Source organism: Magnolia sinica, chromosome 4, assembly GCF_029962835.1.
Source record: "Magnolia sinica isolate HGM2019 chromosome 4, MsV1, whole genome shotgun sequence".
Lineage (NCBI taxonomy): Eukaryota > Viridiplantae > Streptophyta > Magnoliopsida > Magnoliales > Magnoliaceae > Magnolia > Magnolia sinica.
Window position 1 is genome coordinate 87,210,794 of NC_080576.1, and position 19,543 is coordinate 87,230,336.

The 19,543-nt window shown below is 38.6% G+C and overlaps 1 protein-coding gene across 9 annotated transcripts; it reads left to right on the top strand.

The window, feature by feature from the left end:
• Positions 1-4,641: 4,641 nt before the first annotated feature.
• Positions 4,642-19,149, top strand: LOC131243328 (uncharacterized). 9 transcript variants are annotated; one of them, XM_058242594.1, is made up of 7 exons: positions 4,643-4,947; positions 7,045-7,190; positions 7,399-7,592; positions 7,841-7,917; positions 11,173-12,924; positions 13,041-13,209; positions 18,182-19,149. In XM_058242594.1, the coding sequence occupies exons 3-7, from the start codon at positions 7,511-7,513 to the stop codon at positions 18,814-18,816; spliced, it is 2,715 nt and encodes a 904-aa protein (XP_058098577.1). In that variant the 5' UTR covers positions 4,643-4,947; positions 7,045-7,190; positions 7,399-7,510; the 3' UTR covers positions 18,817-19,149. The 9 variants fall into 9 exon arrangements, with proteins under 9 accessions (XP_058098579.1, XP_058098577.1, XP_058098574.1 ...); XM_058242591.1 differs by having other exon boundaries at positions 7,057-7,190; XM_058242598.1 differs by having other exon boundaries at positions 7,057-7,190; positions 7,399-7,470.
• The last annotated feature ends 394 nt before the right edge of the window (positions 19,150-19,543 follow it).

The window sequence follows — 19,543 nt, forward strand, 5'->3', positions numbered from 1 at the left end:
TTGGATCTATTTAATTTTTCGGTAAATGTCCTAAAATGATATGTAAAAATGGATGGACGGTATGGATACATGATAAATACATCAAGGTGGGCCCCACGTTAAGGGTCACACCGTTTTGGGAGATTCCGGGGTCTCACCTAAACCGCTCCCTATCACATGAGCCTTTCCTATATAAAAACCAAAACATTTACAATAAAATACAATAAATAAATTCTCTTAATTGAAAATTTTAAAAAAATGGACCTTTCCATCTCAGCTGAAGAGAGGGTTTGTACCTCGCCTGAGCACATTAATTGGTGGTTCACTTCTCTAACTGATCATTTGGTGGGCCCCCCTCAGTCGGTAATTTCTTGAAGATGGTTGCAGTTGAACGATCCTAACCGTTCAGTGGATGGACCCGCCATAGTTGGTCATATCTAGCCCATTGGATTGTTACATCCGTGCCCCAGAGCTCTCCGTGATGGTCCAATAAAAAAATTTAAATCTCTGACCTACAAAATTCGACCGTGGAGATTTTCAAATGCCCAATGATCCGCACTCAACTGAGGAAAAAAAAGCACTAATATTTTTGGGTATGATCTCCTATCGATTCCACAAGGGGTGTCACCATTCTTGGAAAGCGCAATTGGAAAGAACAACACGCGTTATGGCAATGAAAATATATGATATGTTAAAGATATTTAAAGATTCGTAGAGTGTTTTTTTTGGATAATAAAACATGGAGTAGTTGAAATAAATTTAAAAGCAAACCAAGCGACTGAGATTTATTCAAGAGGTCAATCCAACGGCCAAGTAAAATGTGGTCAAGTAAGGAAGCTTGAAGCAGTAGGACAAAAGGTAAGTTTAGAGTGAAGTCTCTGAAAGGTTATGTAGTGCTGGAACGATTATAACAACCATCAAAATGTGGGAAGTTTTCAAATGTTCAGTTAAAGTCTATAAATAACAAGAGAATTCAGCAAAAGAAGAGGTCTCATACCAACCAAACCAAACCTACATTTCAATTATCTGTCATTTACATTTTATAGTGTAATCCTCATTCGTCACTCAACAAACATTAAAAAAATAGATAATAATTTTAACTATAATTTAGATCTACACTCATATATTAGATTTAGTTCAAGCACCTATCAAAATTCTCTACTTAGGAAGTTATTTTGTAGTTGTTCTCTGTGACCAAATGTAAGAATTTCTTTCTAGGTTTTATTTTTTTTATTTTTATTTATTAAAAAAAAGTCATTTCGTGCAGAAGGTAGATTTGTAACTTATTTTCATAGAACTAACCCCACCCTCTAAATATCATCTACTCATCTTAAGCAACGCTATGCAAGTGGCCAAATAGGCAACTGATCTTATTGGAACTCAGTCATATACGGTCGATTTCCAACATATCTACCTATCTTGACACTTAGGGTCGTAGCTATTCGGTTTGAATTGATTTACACATTCAATTATGGCATGCCTGCACTAATCACTTGACCAATTTTGAAATCGAACCACAACATTTCTTGGCATGCCCGGTGGGACCGATAATATGAGTCAATATGAAAGTAATAAAAAAGCGAAATGGCCGACAAATCTTTTTGAGATAATGATGTTTGGGCTACGTTATATGCAAATGGAGAATCAACATATGGTAGAGCAGATACGAGCTCAGGCTAAGACCTTCAACAGATGGATGGCTATCTAGGCTAGAAGTTTGAATATGATGTTTTCTAAAAGAACATCTACCGTGCCATAGCAAAATGTGCCGCAGTTAATTGTTAATATTAGTTATATCGAAAATCTGATATTAGTACCACAAGCACCACAGTCATCTTTTCCACAACAAAATATTCATCCGGCTCTAATTCAGGAGATACAAAACACTCCACTATCTGCCGAGTTCAGGCAACCAGAGTAGGAGGTTAAGCATGTTGTTCCTGAAAAATGAAATCATGATATACCTTCGGGGCAATCCTTATTTGGAAATCTACTGTATCATGAAAGACAAATCTAGGTAGGCCCTTAACCACCTCCAATGACTGAATCATGCCGTTTGAATTGTGACCAAATTATTCAAATGGTTTAGGAAGTAACAGGCCAAGTTCTTAGTCGTATTACCACATCTGTTAACCATAAACCATATTTGGAATTGATTGACCAACCGTCTTCATTGTCACGGTCAATTTTACCATTTTTTGATCAGGATAGTCGAGTTCGACCATGATAAGCAAATTTACCGTTCTTTAATCATGATGGTTGAGTTCGATCATGACGACTAAATTTGTCGTTTCTCAATCAAGATGGTTGGATTCGACCAAAACGGTCAAGTTTACTATTTTTCAACTAAGACTTCCGAATTTAACCAACTCGGCCGATTTTGTCGTTTTTTTTATCATGATGGCTGAGTTTGACCAAAATGGCCGAATTTGCAGTTTCTCGATCAAGACGACCAAACTTGACCAAAATAACCATATTTATTGTTTTTTCAACCAAGCTGGCCAAGTTGGCCGATTTTGATGTTTTCCAATCAAGATGGTTGAGTTCAATCAAAATGAACAAAAACTGATATTTTTACACGGCCGAGAAATCACACTTATTGTGTCAAACAACAAATTAACATTACATTCACCTTTTACCAAAGGCGAAAACGATTGAAGAGATGTTATATCCTGTTTTTTACCATTCTTGGAAAAACCCAATTGAAAAGAACACGTATTATAGCGATGAAAATATATAACATACTAAAGATCTTTAAGTATGCTTTTAGTGCTTTTTATGAAACTATAATATGACACAATAACATGACAATGAGTAACTGAAATGAATTAAAAAATAAACCAAGCGGCTGAGAGTCATCTAAGATGTCGACTACGCGGCCAAGAGTCATCCAGGAGGTCGATTGAGTGGGCAAGTGGACTGTGATCGAGTCAGTAAGGAAGCCTGTAGTAGTTACTAAGACATGTGCGAGTTTAAAAAGAAGTCTTAGGAATGTCATGTAGTGCCGAAATGCTTATAGCTACTGTCAGAATGTGGGAAGCATCCAAATGGCTAGTTGAAGGCTATAAATAACAAGAGAATTCAACAAAAGAAGAGGTCTCATACTAACCAAACCTATCTTTCAATTATCTGCTGTTTACATTTCTTAGTGTAATTTTTATCTTTATTTGCCATTTATATTCCTTAGTGTAATCTGTAACAATAATCAAAGTAGTTGTTATTTTTAGATGTAATTCGAATCTATGCTCATACGTTAGATTCAGTTCGAGTATTAAGGAAAGTTTTCCATCTAAAGAGGCGTTATGTGGTTGTTCTCTATGGCCGACGGTAAGAATTTCTTTTTCATTTTATATGTACTGAAGAGAAAAAGTTCTTTTGTATGGAAGGCAGAGGTGTGACCCATTTTCAGAGGACGGACCTCACCTCTGACTATCACCTGATTATCTTAAGCAACATTGTACAAGTGGCTTAATAAGCAATCAATCTTATTAGAATTCGGTCATATTAAGGTCGATTTCTAACATATCTACCTATCTTGGCGCTTGGGGTTGTAGTTGTTCGGTTTGAATTGAGCTGCATATTCAATTCTTGTACGCACACACTAATCATGTGACCGAATTTAAAATTGAACCATAACATCAGAATTGAAAACCAAGTATACCAAGATGGACTCCGTTTGGCTGGGGACCCCAACACCACCTGCCTGATGTCAAAGCTCCATGGGACCCACCATGATGTATGTATTTTATCTATATTGTCCATTTATTTTTGTCACCTGAGCTTAAAATGAGGCAAATCCAAAGTTCAAGTGAACCAGTGGGGATTGAATGCTTACCATTGAAAATTTCCTAGAGGATGGTCATTAGCCATCCAACCCCTTCATTAAGTCACATGACCTTAGATAAAGAGAAAACACAAATATCAGTTTGATCCAAAACTTACATAGCCCACAGGCAGTTTTCCTTCAATTTCCACTGTTCCTGTGTTGTGATCCAATTGAATTTTGGATATACCTCATCTTTGTGGTGAGCCCTAAAATGAGCTGCTAAAATAGACGGGCAACTTAGATAAAACAAGTACATCATGGTCGGCACATAGCTTTGACATTAGCTAGTTGGCTGGTGTCGGGGTCACCATCCAAACCGCGTCCTACGCAAGGCATGAGTCTCGGGTCGGCCGTGGGCTCGTGGACCATCCATGCGAAAGCCCCGCGAACGGCAGCAATTGGACGGAGGACCAATTCGTGTGCCTCGCGGGCTACTAAAACCAGTTTTGAGAGGCAAATGGCGCTCCCAAATGCAGCTTCGAAGCTTTGGTCCCCGCAGAATGCCGATTGCACTCGCACGAGTACACTTTGAAATGACACTCGCCCTACGTTCGGAGACCAGGCATACGTGTGAGAGATCACAACCAAAGGATAAACGACCTCAATAATGAGGATACTATATCCAGAAAATCCATGTATGTATGACATCAGGTGGGGCACACTGCTCACCTGTTTCGAAAATTAGCTGAAAATCTTTCTATATGTGGCCCACTTGATGATGATGGTTAATGCATGGAATCAACGGCAAGGATTGCCTGAAGAGGCGGTCCGATATTACACACGTGGACTTGTGTCGACGTGCGTGAGGCGAGTGCATTCGAGCGAGTGGAACCCGCATTTCTGTTCGTTATAGAGCAGAGGAGAAAAACATAAAAAAGAACTAAAAATAAAAAATAAAAAAAAAATACACAGAGAAGATTTGCTTTTGCTGTCAGCGATGGATTCTCCTTCAAAAAGCCTCTCTCTCTTTCCATTTCCAGGTATTCATATCCAAAATACCTGCTTTAAATTCCTCTCATTTCCGACCCTCCGCAATCAGACGACGATCTTCTCTCATCCCGGAATCCGATTCTCGCTCGCTTTTGACTTAGACGAGAAGTTCTGGACAATGCACGCCAACTGTTCGACGAAATGCGTCGATGGTAATGCTTGAATTCTGCTCCTTAGAGACGCTAGTCTTCGTTTGTGTTTTTCTTTCCACGAGTTTCTTTTGAATTTTGGGTTGAAATACGGATTGCAATTAACGTGATGATAGTGTGTAAAAAGTCAATGTTAAATTTCGATGTTTTTGAGTCCGTCTCACGAGCAAGAGAAAATCGATAGGCATTCTCTCTTCGTTTGAATTGGATACAGATCGAAATTTGAAAGCTAATTCGACTCATTTGAGTCTGTAGAGTATTTGAAATCTTGGCCGTATCGATCTTCCGCTCAGGTGAGTTTATTTATAATATGGGAATTTGGACACAGAGCCTGGAGGAATCATGTTGAATTGGCTGAGTTAGTTGAAAACCTGTCGAGTTGACTCGAGACTTGGCCGGATAGACTCAATTGGGTTACATTTCAGTTGACTCATCTTTTGTGACATTTGGAAATTAATGCATGGATTACTTATATTTATATTATTTAAAACATTATACAACTCAGTAAAGGAATACCATGTTCATAGGATAAGCGTAGCTGAAATGAGGAACGATAGATTCAGAATTGAATGAATTTGAGGGAACTTAGGAGTAGCATCAATAGGTAATAAGATGAGGGTAAATAGAATTAGATGGTTTGGCCATATGCAACGGAGACCAAGAACTGCACTAGTTAGGTGTGAGTTGGTACAAGTTGAAGATTCTAAAAGAGCAAGGGGAAGGCCCAAAATGACATGGGTGGAGGTAGTAAGAAAAGACTTGATGACCTGTGATTTAATTAAGGATATGGTCCTTGGTAGAGTGGAATGACGGAACATGATCATATAGCTGACTGCAATTAGTTGGGATAACGCTTAGATGATGATGATCACTGTTGTCATATGTGATCGCACGTGCCATTTTAACAGCACATACCTCATATGCTATGATAGCATATGCAGTTTTATGACCGTTGGGCATTGTGCGGTCACATACAGAAATATGTGATCACATATGCCATAAGTATGTGATTATGCTATCTCAGACTCAATATGTGATGGCATAATCTAGTGTCAAAATCACATCAATAAATATTCTAGTTTAAGTTATCTCTGTTCAAACTCACATTGATAAACTTTTCATGTTTTTTTTTTTCTTCATATTTTTGAGCATATGCATTCATTTGAGTTAATGAGTATTTCTTAGTTGAATTGCTATAGTCTAATAGTCTAATAGATGTAGTAAATATAACAAAATTTTAATGAAATTGGTAATAAAACTAAACAGTTCCCAACACTTGTAGTATTTTTGCATAATTATTTACATTTTTTTTTTTTTCACTTTTGCTTGAAATTTTAGATTTTTTATTTTTCAGAAAAAATATTTTGGAGGCTATGCAATGGCATATGTGATTGTTTGATCGCATATGTGCACAACTGCCTTGGGTCGCATACAATCGCATATGCCATTTGACAACGACGATGATGATGAATTAAAATAGTAAGCAAACTACCCTGTCAAGTCTTGAGTTCACCTGATCTGGGTTGGATATTGAGTCAAGTTGGGTTTTTAGGCGTTGGAAAGGAAATAAAGGTTTAGCAAATCAAGGCAACAGTGTTCTTGATGCAGAAAATTACCTAAATATATTATATGTTTTTTTTTTTTTTTTGGGTTATTACCTTTTGGTAGAAAGCTTGGTTGATGTACATATTCATTCAGATTTGAGCTGTTGTTTTATGCTTTGATAAGAAATATTTTTTCATCCAATAACTTGGCTTTCGTTATTGATCTTGATGTCTTCGTGTCGTTTCAATTTTGTTTCTTTTTAACAAACTTAGGCCTGTTCAACTGTGGACTGAATTTGAACCATAGGTCAACATTCAGAGTCGCAGACACATCCTATCACTCTTGTATAACAAAGTAATAATAATAAAATGGAGTGGTTTTTTGGTGGCACCTAAACATAACCTTATCTCTTTGACTCGAAATACTTTCTGTTGGATGGCTAGATTTAATTTGTTCTTGACCATTTGATTATGTATTGAACCTGTTGAATTTTGTCATTTTCCTTCAACTTTCCATTTGATGGTCACCATTTGGATGATTACCATTTCCAGTTAGTGTGACCTGCAGGCCACAAATGGGTCCATGATATGATCAGCCATGATTAATGTAAGATGCACACCGTTTGTATTGCAATGAGCCATCCCTATCGGATGGATGGTGTGCAATTGTACGCTTTCATAGGTTTGTAGCTGCTATCTAGGGTAAGAGTTTGATCCTCATCTATGGAAGTATCATTAATTCCTTCATTGATTTAGGATGAAATTATTTTATTCTTATGGCCTAGTTTTTCTGATTATTGTGGAGTCTTGTAATCTGTTTTTCAAGATGTGGTCACGTCAAATATTTTGTTTTCATTTTTTGTACTGCTTTCTTAATTAGCAAGTTGAACTCTATGTTGTGGCTTTTCAGGTCATATGCTAGGTGTTTGACTGTTTCTATATTGATGACAAATGATCTTCTTAGACTTCCATGGGATGAAATGTAAGACCCACACTTCTTTCAGGAAGATCTGTCTAGCTAAATGGGAAGTATATTACATCTCTTTGAATCCAATCAGGCTACTACGTCACAGAAACTGCTTGCACATAAGAGACGTTCTGATGGTGAGGATTTTTATTTCTAACAAGATAATAACAAACCTGAGATTGAGATCAAGGTTTCTTTTGTATCTGCTACGACCTAAATATCATAACGCTGAGTTGTGGGTCCAGCTCACTTGATCCCAGCTTACCAAAATCACGATGCTGTTCTCCTTATTTTATAATCAAATGAATGTTTTACCCCTTTTGGTTTACATTTGACTGTTAACTCAACCTGAAAACTGAAATAGCAGTATGTTGATGCTATACAGGCTTGGAAGCTCCTCGAAATAGCTTGGAACTGCCTATAGAAACATCGAGCTATCATGCCATGTGCGATAACATACCGGTAATCTATTCTTTTGCCTGTTGTATTATAACTTGACACTTATTCTTCTTCTTGAAGTTTGCCTTTCCCCGGTGGCAATGGCCTCAAGTGTATAACTCTGAGAACCATATTTCAATCATACTTATCTATTCAATAAAAAGATATTTTGCGCTCTTAGATTAAACTTACTCTTCTTTATAGTTTAAGTGGAATCTTCTTTTCAAACTGCATGGAAAATTATTGATGAGAGCTTAATCCCCTTGCCCTATTACGGAATTTTACTTCTGATATTTCATGCTTGTTGTGTTGTATACATTTCAATGCAGTCAAGAATCATAGGTGAATAGAAACAAGAAAGAAAAATATTGCACCAAGAAAACAACCCTTTTGATTTATGCTCACTGATGAGCCAGTGCAAAGATCAATAGAAATATTCAACTGGCAAACCTGTCCTTCTTCTCCATCCATCTTATTATAAGCAAAACTCGTACCTGGACTGTTGATCCAACCAAAGCTACTCACTCTTAATACTGTGCACTAATCTTTTACTAATAAGAAAATTCATTACTACAAGCAATGTAACATTGTATCATTATAAAACTAAAAGAAACCTGAATCTAACTTCTTAGCTGAACCATTCATCCAACCAAATTTACTCACTCTTAATACTAAGCACTAATCTTTTACTACTAAGAAAATTATTTATTTTTTAATACTAATTTTTAGGATCGATTTTTGAGGATGAAAATGATAGAATCTGCAAAAATTGTAGAAATATCTCTTGTAGTTCTCGAAGTGATGTCAAAATGAGCTAAAGATTTGTCTCTTGGAAGTTGACTGTTTCAGAGCCCTACAAGATCGAAGATCTGGACCTCTTTTCTCAGTGATTTTTCTCCACAACTTCATTTCTTTCTTAATTCTTGACCTCCAGGCTGTCCAATGCTCCCCTCACAGTTCTCGTATTCTTAATTTAGAAGGCATATCACTGTGGATTGCATCACATTGTAGTGAGAATAAAAAAGAAAAAAAAAAAAACAAAAGGAAATAAAAAACATTAGGTGTTCTGAAACTTTTTGATTTCAAATGTTTGAAGATAACATACGGCTGAAAGCGTAATGCTTGAGTCCTATTTGCCAAATGATACAAACTTTTCCTAATTTTAGTCTTCAATCAATAACCAAAATTGAACAATCATGAGGAGAGAGTGTGACAACTCACAAGCTATTTATGAATTTTAAAACATCTAAACATTTGTTGTTAATCGATCTTACAGTTTTCTTCTTCCATGTGTTTCATGTCAACTGGTTTCAAACGGCAATGACATCCACTTCTTTTAATGCAGGGGTATTTTTATACTGGGCTCGAGTGGGGTAACCCATGGGATGCGGGGACACACTCGGGGTGGGTGACCCATGTGATTTGGGGTCCACAGGGGAGGTCTCGTGTTCGAGACTCCTCACCGGGGGTGATTAATGCGCATTTCACACTGGGCTCGAGTGAGGTAGCCTGTGGGATACGGGGACACACTTGGGGTGGATGGCCTGTGTGAGGCGGTACCCATGTGATTTGGGGCCCACGCTAGGGGGGGGGGGGGGGTTTCGGCCGAGGTCCTAACCTATGCGATGTAGGGCCTGGGCTATGAGATAAAGGGATTAATTTGCCATACTCTAACAGTTCGAGCTTTTAGAGCAAGTGGTTAATTATCTTGCATCATCTTTACTTCTTCTTTTTTTTTTCTTGGTTTTCCTTGGGGGGGAGATATGGTGTCGTTTAATTCTTTTGTAATTGGTTCCGGATGCTATCTAATCGCTTTGAACATAGCATTATTCTGCAACACAGGTTCCCTCATCTTCACTGGCATCATGTGAATGTTCCCACATATAGTATTTATTGATTTCTTGAACATCTGAAAACAAAATTGAAAAATGTCATCTAATCGCTCTGAACATAGCATTATTCTGCAACACAGGTTCCCTCATCTTCACTAGCATCATTTGAATGTTCCTACATATGGTATTTATTGATTTCTTGGGGGGGGGGGGGTGGTGTTGGGATGTCATTTAATTCTTTAGTAATTGGTTCCGGATGCTATCTAATCGCTCTGAACATAGCATTATTCTGCAACACAGGTTCCCTCATCTTCACTGGCATCACGTGAATGTTCCTACATATAGTATTTATTGATTTCTTGAACATCTGAATTTTTTTTTGAAAACTGTTATCTAATCGCTCTGAACATAGCATTATTCTGCAACACAGGTTCCCTCATCTTCACTGGCATCATGTGAATGTTCCTACATATAGTATTTATTGATTTCTTGAACATCTGAAAACATATTGAAAAATGTTATAAGCAATGTTGTCATAATTGTTATCATATCGCAAATCGTAATAGGGGTTGAACCGTATTGAATTGCAAATTGTCAGATTTTTTTTTTAAAATTTTTTTATTGATTGTTTTATAATGATTTTCTTAAAAATATGAAAAATATAAATAAATTAGAAAAATTTTAAAAACTTAGCAATCATATCCATTTACCATTAATATGCACCAAGTAGTACGATGTCATGACAGTGTTGAAGGATTTCATCTTCTTTTTGTTTTTTTGTCTTTCAAGAATTTTTTTCTTAAAAACCAAGCAAAGATCCTTTAAAGATTTTTGTTCTTGTTACCTTTCGTGAATATAAAATCACACTGGAAAAGCGACATTTGATTATGTAGACCAACAAAAAAAGATATTTTGATTTCTAATCATTATACTACAATCCATATAAGCCAACATGATCATAACCATTCATAAAAACATTCCACAAATAAGTCATACATCAATTTGGTGTTTCGACCAGTTAAGAAGTAAGAAATCATTAAAAAAAGAAAGCTCCATGATTTAACATTGAAGAGAAGATATATTATTAATCTCTTATAAAGAACAAAATAAAATAATTTACCTTTTCTAAACAATTCTTTTTTTTTTGAAAGGCTTTTCCTATATGATTCTTAAAGCCCCCATCAATTTAAAAACATAAAATGAAAGCCAAGTGAAGCTCAAAATAGAAAAAAAAAAAAAAAAAAAAAAAAAAAATATAATTTGAATCGTAGATCGGGATTTGAATTGTAAATAGTAGGATTCAAATCATAAAATCGTAGAATTCATATAAAAAGGGATTCAAAGGTGGGATTCAAATTGTTTTGCTTAAAATTCGACTCAAATCGTAAATCATTAATCATAAATCGTAGGATTTTGACAAAACTAGTTATATGCTTTCAAATTTCAGTATTCATATCAAGTGAAGCAGAATACCTCCAAAAGGAATATTTATCCGAATGGAACCCCTGTGAAGAAGCTGATCGATGAAGAAATATCCAAACCAAAAAAGAACAGACGCAATGTACCAAGCGTCATCGCCCATCTGATGGGGATGGATATGTTACCAATAGAGAAAATACCCACAATCCAAGCGGCCGAAAGAAGGAAGGAAGATGCCAAGAATGGTGTACTGAGTAAAGAAAAGGCTGGTAATGGTTCAACTCACTCTAGCCCACTCCGCCCAAAACCTGCCAAGCAAACAAAGAAATATTTACTTCCTCACATTAACAAACGGGATCCTGAATGTCTAAAGTTGTCTAAACAACAGCCTCGGGAACATCCACAAGAGGAGCAACTACAGAAATTCAAGAAAGAGTTTGAAGCATGGCAAGCATCCAAGGTTTGGCAACGTTCTAGGAGTGCCGGAATGGACGGGAATCTAAGACAATGGGAAGATTACCAAACCCTTGCACAGGAAAATCTTAACATGGAAAAGATGGCACGTTATGCTAATTCTGTGAGAAATTCAGCACAGAATTTACATGGAGAACTCGAGGATTATAATCTGCCATTTGCAATGGAAACAAGCACCCAACAAATGGGTGGTTTACGGCATTATGGACATAGGAGTAAGCCATTCCAATTCAATGAAAAGGAAGCTTTGATGTTAAATAGCAGAACCAAAACTTGTGACTTTAAGCAGTTCCCCCAAATGCATTGTGATGATAAATGCGGCAGACCTTCTGTACCCACGAGGATAGTGGTCTTGAAGCCTGGCCTTGAAAGAAGCTCTGACACAGAAGAGTCTTGGCCTGGCTTATCAGAGATAGTAGAAGAGGAAGTTAGTATTGAAGATTTTCTTGAGGAGGTTAAGGAAAGACTCAGGTTAGAAATACAAGGGAACACTAGAAAACATAATACCGTGAGAGGGGGTGAATTTGAGATTCCTTTTAGTGAAAAGCCCACAGGCCCAAAAGAAATCGCTCAACATATAGCAAAACATGTCAGAGAAAGTGTTACCAAGGACCTTGCAACAAATTTGCCACGATCGGAATCAACCCGATCGTTCATAAATTCAGTTCAGTCCAACGAACTGGGTTACCCCGAATTCATCAACAGAGATACAAGGACATTGTTGTCAGAGAGGCTGAGGAATATCCTAAGAAATGAAACAGACGCAGGCATTAACACAGTCATCAATGGCAACTCAATACCTTTTATGTTAGACAGAGAACAGGGCAGTGTACGGCCAATGGAAGATGTTTCAAAGAATCGGAAAAAGGTGAGCCAGTGGGAATACATGAAAGACGAGCATGGAACAAAGGTCAGATCTTCCAGACATGACCAGAAGAAAGATGCATCTTTTGATACTGGAGAAATATCACCAAGGAACCTTACCAGATCTTTGTCAGCTCCAGTATCAGGAACAGCTTTTGGGAGGCTTCTTTTAGGGGAGCCGCATGTCTTATCAGGTGCTCACATCAGAAGGAAGCATGAAGCCACCGAAAATGTTTCAGTGGAAGTGAGGAAAAACAAAAAAGAGACGTCTAGTTTCAGAGGGAAAGTTTCAAATTTGCGACATGGTTTTAGTCTCAGATGTAGATTTTTTGGCAAGAAGATCCAATCAGTGGAAGAAACAGGTGTGAGAGTATCCGAATCTATGAAGTCTTCCTCTTCCATGAATGTGCCAACAGTTGTGATGAATTTGGGCTGTGCGCAGGCAAGAGTTCTACTTAAATTGATTTATTCTGTTCCGCATTTGAACTTGTATAGTAACTGACTGGATTGGGTTCCTTTATTCTTTTTTCTGATGTGTTTTGTCTTGAATGGCCACAGGAGAACTCGACTGAGGTGCCACCAAGCCCTGCATCAGTGTGCAGCAGCCCTCAGGAGCATTTCTTTAGGCCAGGCGGCCATCCAAGTCCAGCCTCCCCGTTGGATATACCTTTTATTGAAGATCATCCTGTTCCACAGGTTTTCAAAGAGATCAGCTCTAACCTTCTTGGTAGGAACAGTTTTTCATCCACTCATATTTAAGTATTTCACCACCAGCAGCAGCAGCAGCATAGCCATGTCCTGACTTTATGCTTGTGTGCGTTTTTTGTTCGCATATGTCAATGCTATTTAATGGTGGTGGGACAATGCTGTGATGATGATGATATGTATAACACATGCGTAATGGTCAGGCTTAAGCTGATAGCACCAAAGCCGGTGCTACCTGAAACTCTAATCATCCATTCTTGATCAATGTGGGAAACCACCTGGGGCTGCAACTTGTGTTTGGGTCAACCCGAACCCGATTGATCCAACTGAGTTCGGTTCTGGTTGGATTGAGTTGTCAAGGTCCTTGGGTCAGGATAAGGTTGGAAAACCCCAATCTGATTTGAAAATGGGTTGAGGAAAAATTTGTGACGGGTTAGGTTGGCTTGGAACAATCATATGTATTTGGGTTGGGTTAGGTTGTGTCGAGCATAAAGAACTTCGGGTTGGGCACCTTGGGTTGGGTTGGCTTGCAGGTTGTGTCCTCTTGAGGTTGGGTTCACCCTCAACCTGACCCAACCCATCCACATGAGTTGCACTCCTATAACCACCATCTCTTATACATGATTGGTTGTTAGTGTCCCAATGGACACCATCATGACGACTGTTTGATCGGTCCACTGTATCATGATATTTGATTATACTTAGAGAATCATCCAAAAGATCTAGTCAGATTGAAGCTGTTTGAATAAAATACTAAAAACCTGAAAGAAAGAAGGTTGGGGAAGTTATTAGCGTCATTAGAGGTCATAAAACAAATCAAACAGTATACCTGGCCTCCATGTGTTAGTTTAAACGTTTCTTTTCAGTGGGTCCGACTCTAGATGGAGCACAACCTGAAAATTAAATTTGTCAGATGTTCTGAGCATCAGATTGGAGAAATTTTGACCTTTTAATGTGTACTTGCTATTTAACCACCAATCAGATGGTTAGGATCATCTGACTAATTGTATTTCTTAGCCGCGCCCATCCGTAGATCTGCTGGATGAATGAAGCAGATCTTGCTTGTGTCTGCCGCGTTAACGGTTTCAGATTTAAGGGCACCGGTTTCGACTTTCGAGAATGCCAAAGTAGAACTGACTTCTCCAAGAACACCGAAGTATAACCACAAGGACACCAAAGTATAACTGGCCAAGGTTTTCTTCCAGTAGTTCTGTATGCTAGATATATGTTAGACTTGCTTCTGCTCTCCCACTTCTTCTGCTGCATATCATTGTTAGATTTGTTTCAGGAGACATGTATCTAACTCATTCTTGCTGCTCACTGTCCCACAGAGTTCAGGAGGCAGTTGAACCGACTACTACAGTGTGATGGCCCTGAAGAAGCACCAGTCGAAGACGATCTGTTGGAGCCTGAAGAGGACAATTCAGAAGGACAAGCACATGTTTACATCAGAGATGTCCTTGTCGTTGCTGGTTTGTATGATGGGTCTTCTCCACTAACAAATCCAATCAACAGCCGTGTATTTGAGGAAGTCGAAGAAGCTTCCAGAAGATGTGCCAAGGAGGGTGAAGAAGCCATCAAGGATGCCAGTGAGAGCAATGTAGGTCACAAATTGTTGTTTGATCTATTGAATGAGTCCCTATCAATTATATCAAGACCCATAACTAGGTCTAGATTCATGAGAGGAGTTTTGGGTCACCCCACAGCAGTGCCACGTGGGAAGAAATTGCTCGACGATGTATGGAAGATGGTCCGCATCTATGTGCATCCTCCATCTGATAGCTGTCATTCAATTGATAGCATGGTGGCATTCGATCTAACCACGACCCATTGGTCATCTATGATGAATGATGAAATCGATGTGATAGGCAGTGAGTTGGAGAGGATGATTGCAAGGGAGTTGGTTGAGGAAACAATGTGGGATTTGTGTCACTCATGGTGTGTGGATTACTGTAGTTATTTGTAGGGGAGCTTGTAATTTGTCAGGGTTTAAAGGCATGCTGCCGTGGATGTATGTGGATACCTGGAAGTGATGTACATTTCAGGGTTGGGATTGCCACATTTGATGTGGCTGTTGGGTGTTCGCAGTGGAAGACGTCACATGTATGGGAAATACAATGTACAATAAGATTACCACTGTCATGTTGGATTTGTACACATGGATATCTGTTTTGGGGGGAGCATGGATTTATTCGGGTACACATGTTATTTTATGATGTTGGATTTGCAACTTTATTGGGTTGTTAAGTCCTGAGATTGAACAGGGATGATGATTAACAATAAATCTTTTACCATAAAACTCCAAGCTGGGCCCTGTGAGAGAATTGATTTGACTCATAACAGCCACCTCATGCCAACACATGATTCGTCAACTCACAAATGTGCAAACCATAGTTTTAAAACTCGTTGGTTGACTCAAAACTCGTCCAAGTCGACTGGGTGAGATTCTGAGCGGAGTTGCAGGAAACTTGGTCTTGGGTTTGACTTTATCCCGATTCGAAATGACTCATTGAGCGGAGTCGGCAACTCAGTTGACTAACACAACTTGTGGTGACTCGAACCAAGTGAACCCGCCATTGGTATTATGTGCCCTGGAAAGCTAAATGTTTTATGTTTGACATTGTTATTTTATTTATGTGAGGATATTCTTTTGCATCAAAATGGTTTTGTGTGCAAAATTAATGAAACATGTGGACTTTCATGGGTTAAAGGGGAGGGTTTCTTTCAATTGTCTTAGGGAAGATGGGTTTGGAGACAACTAGGCTCGGTGATGGTTATGTTTCATGAATTTCAGTACTCAATGCCATGATTATAGTAGTGGTAGTGGGCAATCTATTAAAGGTTTAACAAGTCATTGTATGTGTAGGAATCATCCAAGAGTTGGGATAGAAGGTCTCTATCACCGAGTGATCCATATGCCTCAACTCTACCCTGCATGGTAGTGCAAGACATGGCTGAGCACTCTGCATTGGAGGGTGGCATTGGATCTGTAGTTCGGGATGCCCATCACACCTCAACCGATTGATTTGATCATTTATCAACCTTGATTGGTCCTTCATGGCCTTAGTGTTTTGGACTTTTGACTCATATTGCAAGTGGGGTTGTACATCCAGCCGAGTCTAAGTCATATTGGGCCAAGCTTAGCTTGACTCATCCGTGCTCTCTTCGAGCTTGAGCTTGAGCTTGAGCTTACCATTGGAGCTCGGCTTGACTTGTTTGTGCTCCCCTTGAGCTTGAGCTGACCATTTGAGCTTTCAACCCTAACCCGAACCCCAAACCTTTCAATTTGTAAATTATAGATTCAAAACCCTAAATCTCAATTTTGGGATTTGAGATTTTTCTATTTTCAAACAATTACATAAATAAATAAATAAAAAGCAAAGATTAGATTTAAATGTATCTTGTTGTTGAGAGAGAGAGAGAGAGAGAGAGAGAGAGAGAGAGAGAGAGAGAGGAGCTTGAGTGGGTGCGACGAGTTGGATTTGTAAAGGGAAAGGTAGATAAAGGGATGAGTAAAGTAGGGCTTTTAGAAATTTTTTATTTTAAAATATATATATATATATATATATATATATATATATATATATATATATATATATATATATATATATATATATATCACGGAAAAGGTACTATACACTCAACCGTATTATACCTTCCATAAGGTCGTGGTGGCACGTTATTCTTCAAATGGTAAAATTATCTCTCATGGCGGCACGTTATTCTTCGAATGGTAAATTTTTTATCTCTTGCATATTTTCTACAAAAGTCTTGCACTCGTCGTTGAAACCTTACTAAGGCCCACTATGATGTTTATCTGAGATCCAACCTGTTCATAAGTTAAGACATACAAAAAAGAAGGAAAAACACAAATTTCATCTTGATCGAAAACTTTTGTGGCCCTTAGAAATTTTTAATCGTGGGCGTCACTCTATCCACTGTTTTCTATGGTGGGTACATTCTAGCTTTGGATTTAGCTTATTCTTTGTCTTGTGCCTTAAATTGATATCTCTAACTGAATGGACAGTATGGATATAACACACACATTTATGGTGGGTCTTAGATAACTTGGCGAGGTAACCTGTTCATAGAATCCGTGTCTAGCGAGTCCATTACGACTTTTAATAGCACATGTATTGTGTCCTATCCTGCACAGACAGCAATCCATTTGAGCAGGGCTTTGTGGGGCCCACCATGATGTAAATGTTTTATCCACATTGTAAAAGATTTTCTTAGATCTTTTTAAGTTATTATGCACTCCTGTAACCACCATCTCTTATACATGATTGGTTGTTAGTGTCCCAATGGACACCATCATGACGACTGTTTGATCAGTCCACTGTATCATGATATTTGATTATACTTAGAGAATCATCCAAAAGATCTAGTCAGATTGAAGCTGTGTGAATAAAATACTAAAAACCTGAAAGAAAGAAGGTTGGGGAAGTTATTAGTGTCATTAGAGGTCATAAAAACAAATCAAACAGTATACCTGGCCTCCATGTGTGAGTTTAAACGTTTCTTTTCAGTGGGTCCGACTCTAGATGGAGCACAACCTGAAAATTAAATTTGTCAGATGTTCTGAGCATCAGATTGGAGAAATTTTGACCTTTTAATGTGTACTTGCTATTTAACCACCAATCAGATGGTTAGGATCATCTGACTAATTGTATTTCTTAGCCGCGCCCATCCGTAGATCTGCTGGATGAATGAAGCAGATCTTGCTTGTGTCTGCCGCATCAACGGTTTCAGATTTAAGGGCACCGGTTTCGACTTTCAAGAATGCCAAAGTATAACTGACTTCTCCAAGAACACCGAAGTATAACCACAAGGACACCAAAGTATAACTGGCCAAGGTTTTCTTCCAGTAGTTCTGTATGCTAGATATATGTTAGACATGCTTCTGCTCTCCCACTTCTTCTGCTGCATATCATTGTTAGATTTGTTTCAGGAGACATGTATCTAACTCATTCTTGCTGCTCACTGTCCCACAGAGCTCAGGAGGCAGTTGAACCGACTACTACAGTGTGATGGCCCTGAAGAAGCGCCAGTCAAAGACGATCTGTTGGAGCCTGAAGAGGACAATTCAGAAGGAGAAGCACATGTTTACATCAGAGATGTCCTTGTCGTTGCTGGTTTGTATGATGGGTCTTCTCCACTAACAAATCCAATCAACAGCCGTGTATTTGAGGAAGTCGAAGAAGCTTCCAGAAGATGTGCCAAGGAGGGTGAAGAAGCCATCACGGATGCCAGTGAGAGCAATGTAGGTCACAAATTGTTGTTTGATCTATTGAATGAGTCGCTATCAATTATATCAAGACCCATAACTAGGTCTAGATTCATGAGAGGAGTTTTGGGTCACCCCACAGCAGTGCCACGTAGGAAGAAATTGCTCGACGATGTATGGAAGATGGTCCGCATCTATGTGCATCCTCCATCTGATAGCTGTCATTCAATTGATAGCATGGTGGCATTCGATCTAGCCACGACCCATTGGTCATCTATGATGAATGATGAAATCGATGTGATAGGCAGTGAGTTGGAGAGGATGATTGCAAGGGAGTTGATTGAGGAAACAATGTGGGATTTGTGTCACTCATGGTGTGTGGATTACTGTAGTTATTTGTAGGGGAGCTTGTAATTTGTCAGGGTTTAAAGGCATGCTGCCGTGGATGTATGTGGATACCTGGAAGTGATGTACATTTCAGGGTTGGGATTGCCACATTTGATGTGGCTGTTGGGTGTTCGCAGTGGAAGACGTCACATGTATGGGAAATACAATGTACAATAAGATTACCACCGTCATGTTGGATTTGTACACATGGATATCTGTTTTGGGGGGAGCATGGATTTATTCGGGTACACATGTTATTTTATGATGTTGGATTTGCAACTTTATTGGGTTGTTAAGTCCTGAGATTGAACAGGGATGATGATTAACAATAAATCTTTTACCATAAAACTCCAAGCTGGGCCCTGTGAGAGAATTGATTTGACTCATAACAGCCACCTCATGCCAACACATGATTCGTCAACTCACAAATGTGCAAACCATAGTTTTAAAACTCGTTGGTTGACTCAAAACTCGTCCAAGTTGACTGGGTGAGATTCTGAGCCGAGTTGCAGGAAACTTGGTCTTGGGTTTGACTTTATCCCGATTCGAAATGACTCATTGAGTGGAGTCGGCAACTCAGTTGACTAACACAACTTGTGGTGACTCAAACCAAGTGAACCCGCCATTGGTATTATGTGCCCTGGAAAGCTAAATGTTTTATGTTTGACATTGTTATTTTATTTATGTGAGGATATTCTTTTGCATCAAAATGGTTTTGTGTGCAAAATTAATGAAAGATGTG

Coding starts and splice junctions, on each gene's coding strand:
- LOC131243328 (XM_058242596.1), top strand. CDS start 7,511: ATGGGAAGTATATTACATCTCTTTGAATCCAATCAGGCTACTACGTCA. Junction 7,593..7,840: donor ACATAAGAGACGTTCTGATG/GTGAGGATTTTT, acceptor GATGCTATACAG/GCTTGGAAGCTCCTCGAAAT. Junction 13,210..18,181: donor GATCAGCTCTAACCTTCTTG/GTAGGAACAGTT, acceptor ACTGTCCCACAG/AGCTCAGGAGGCAGTTGAAC.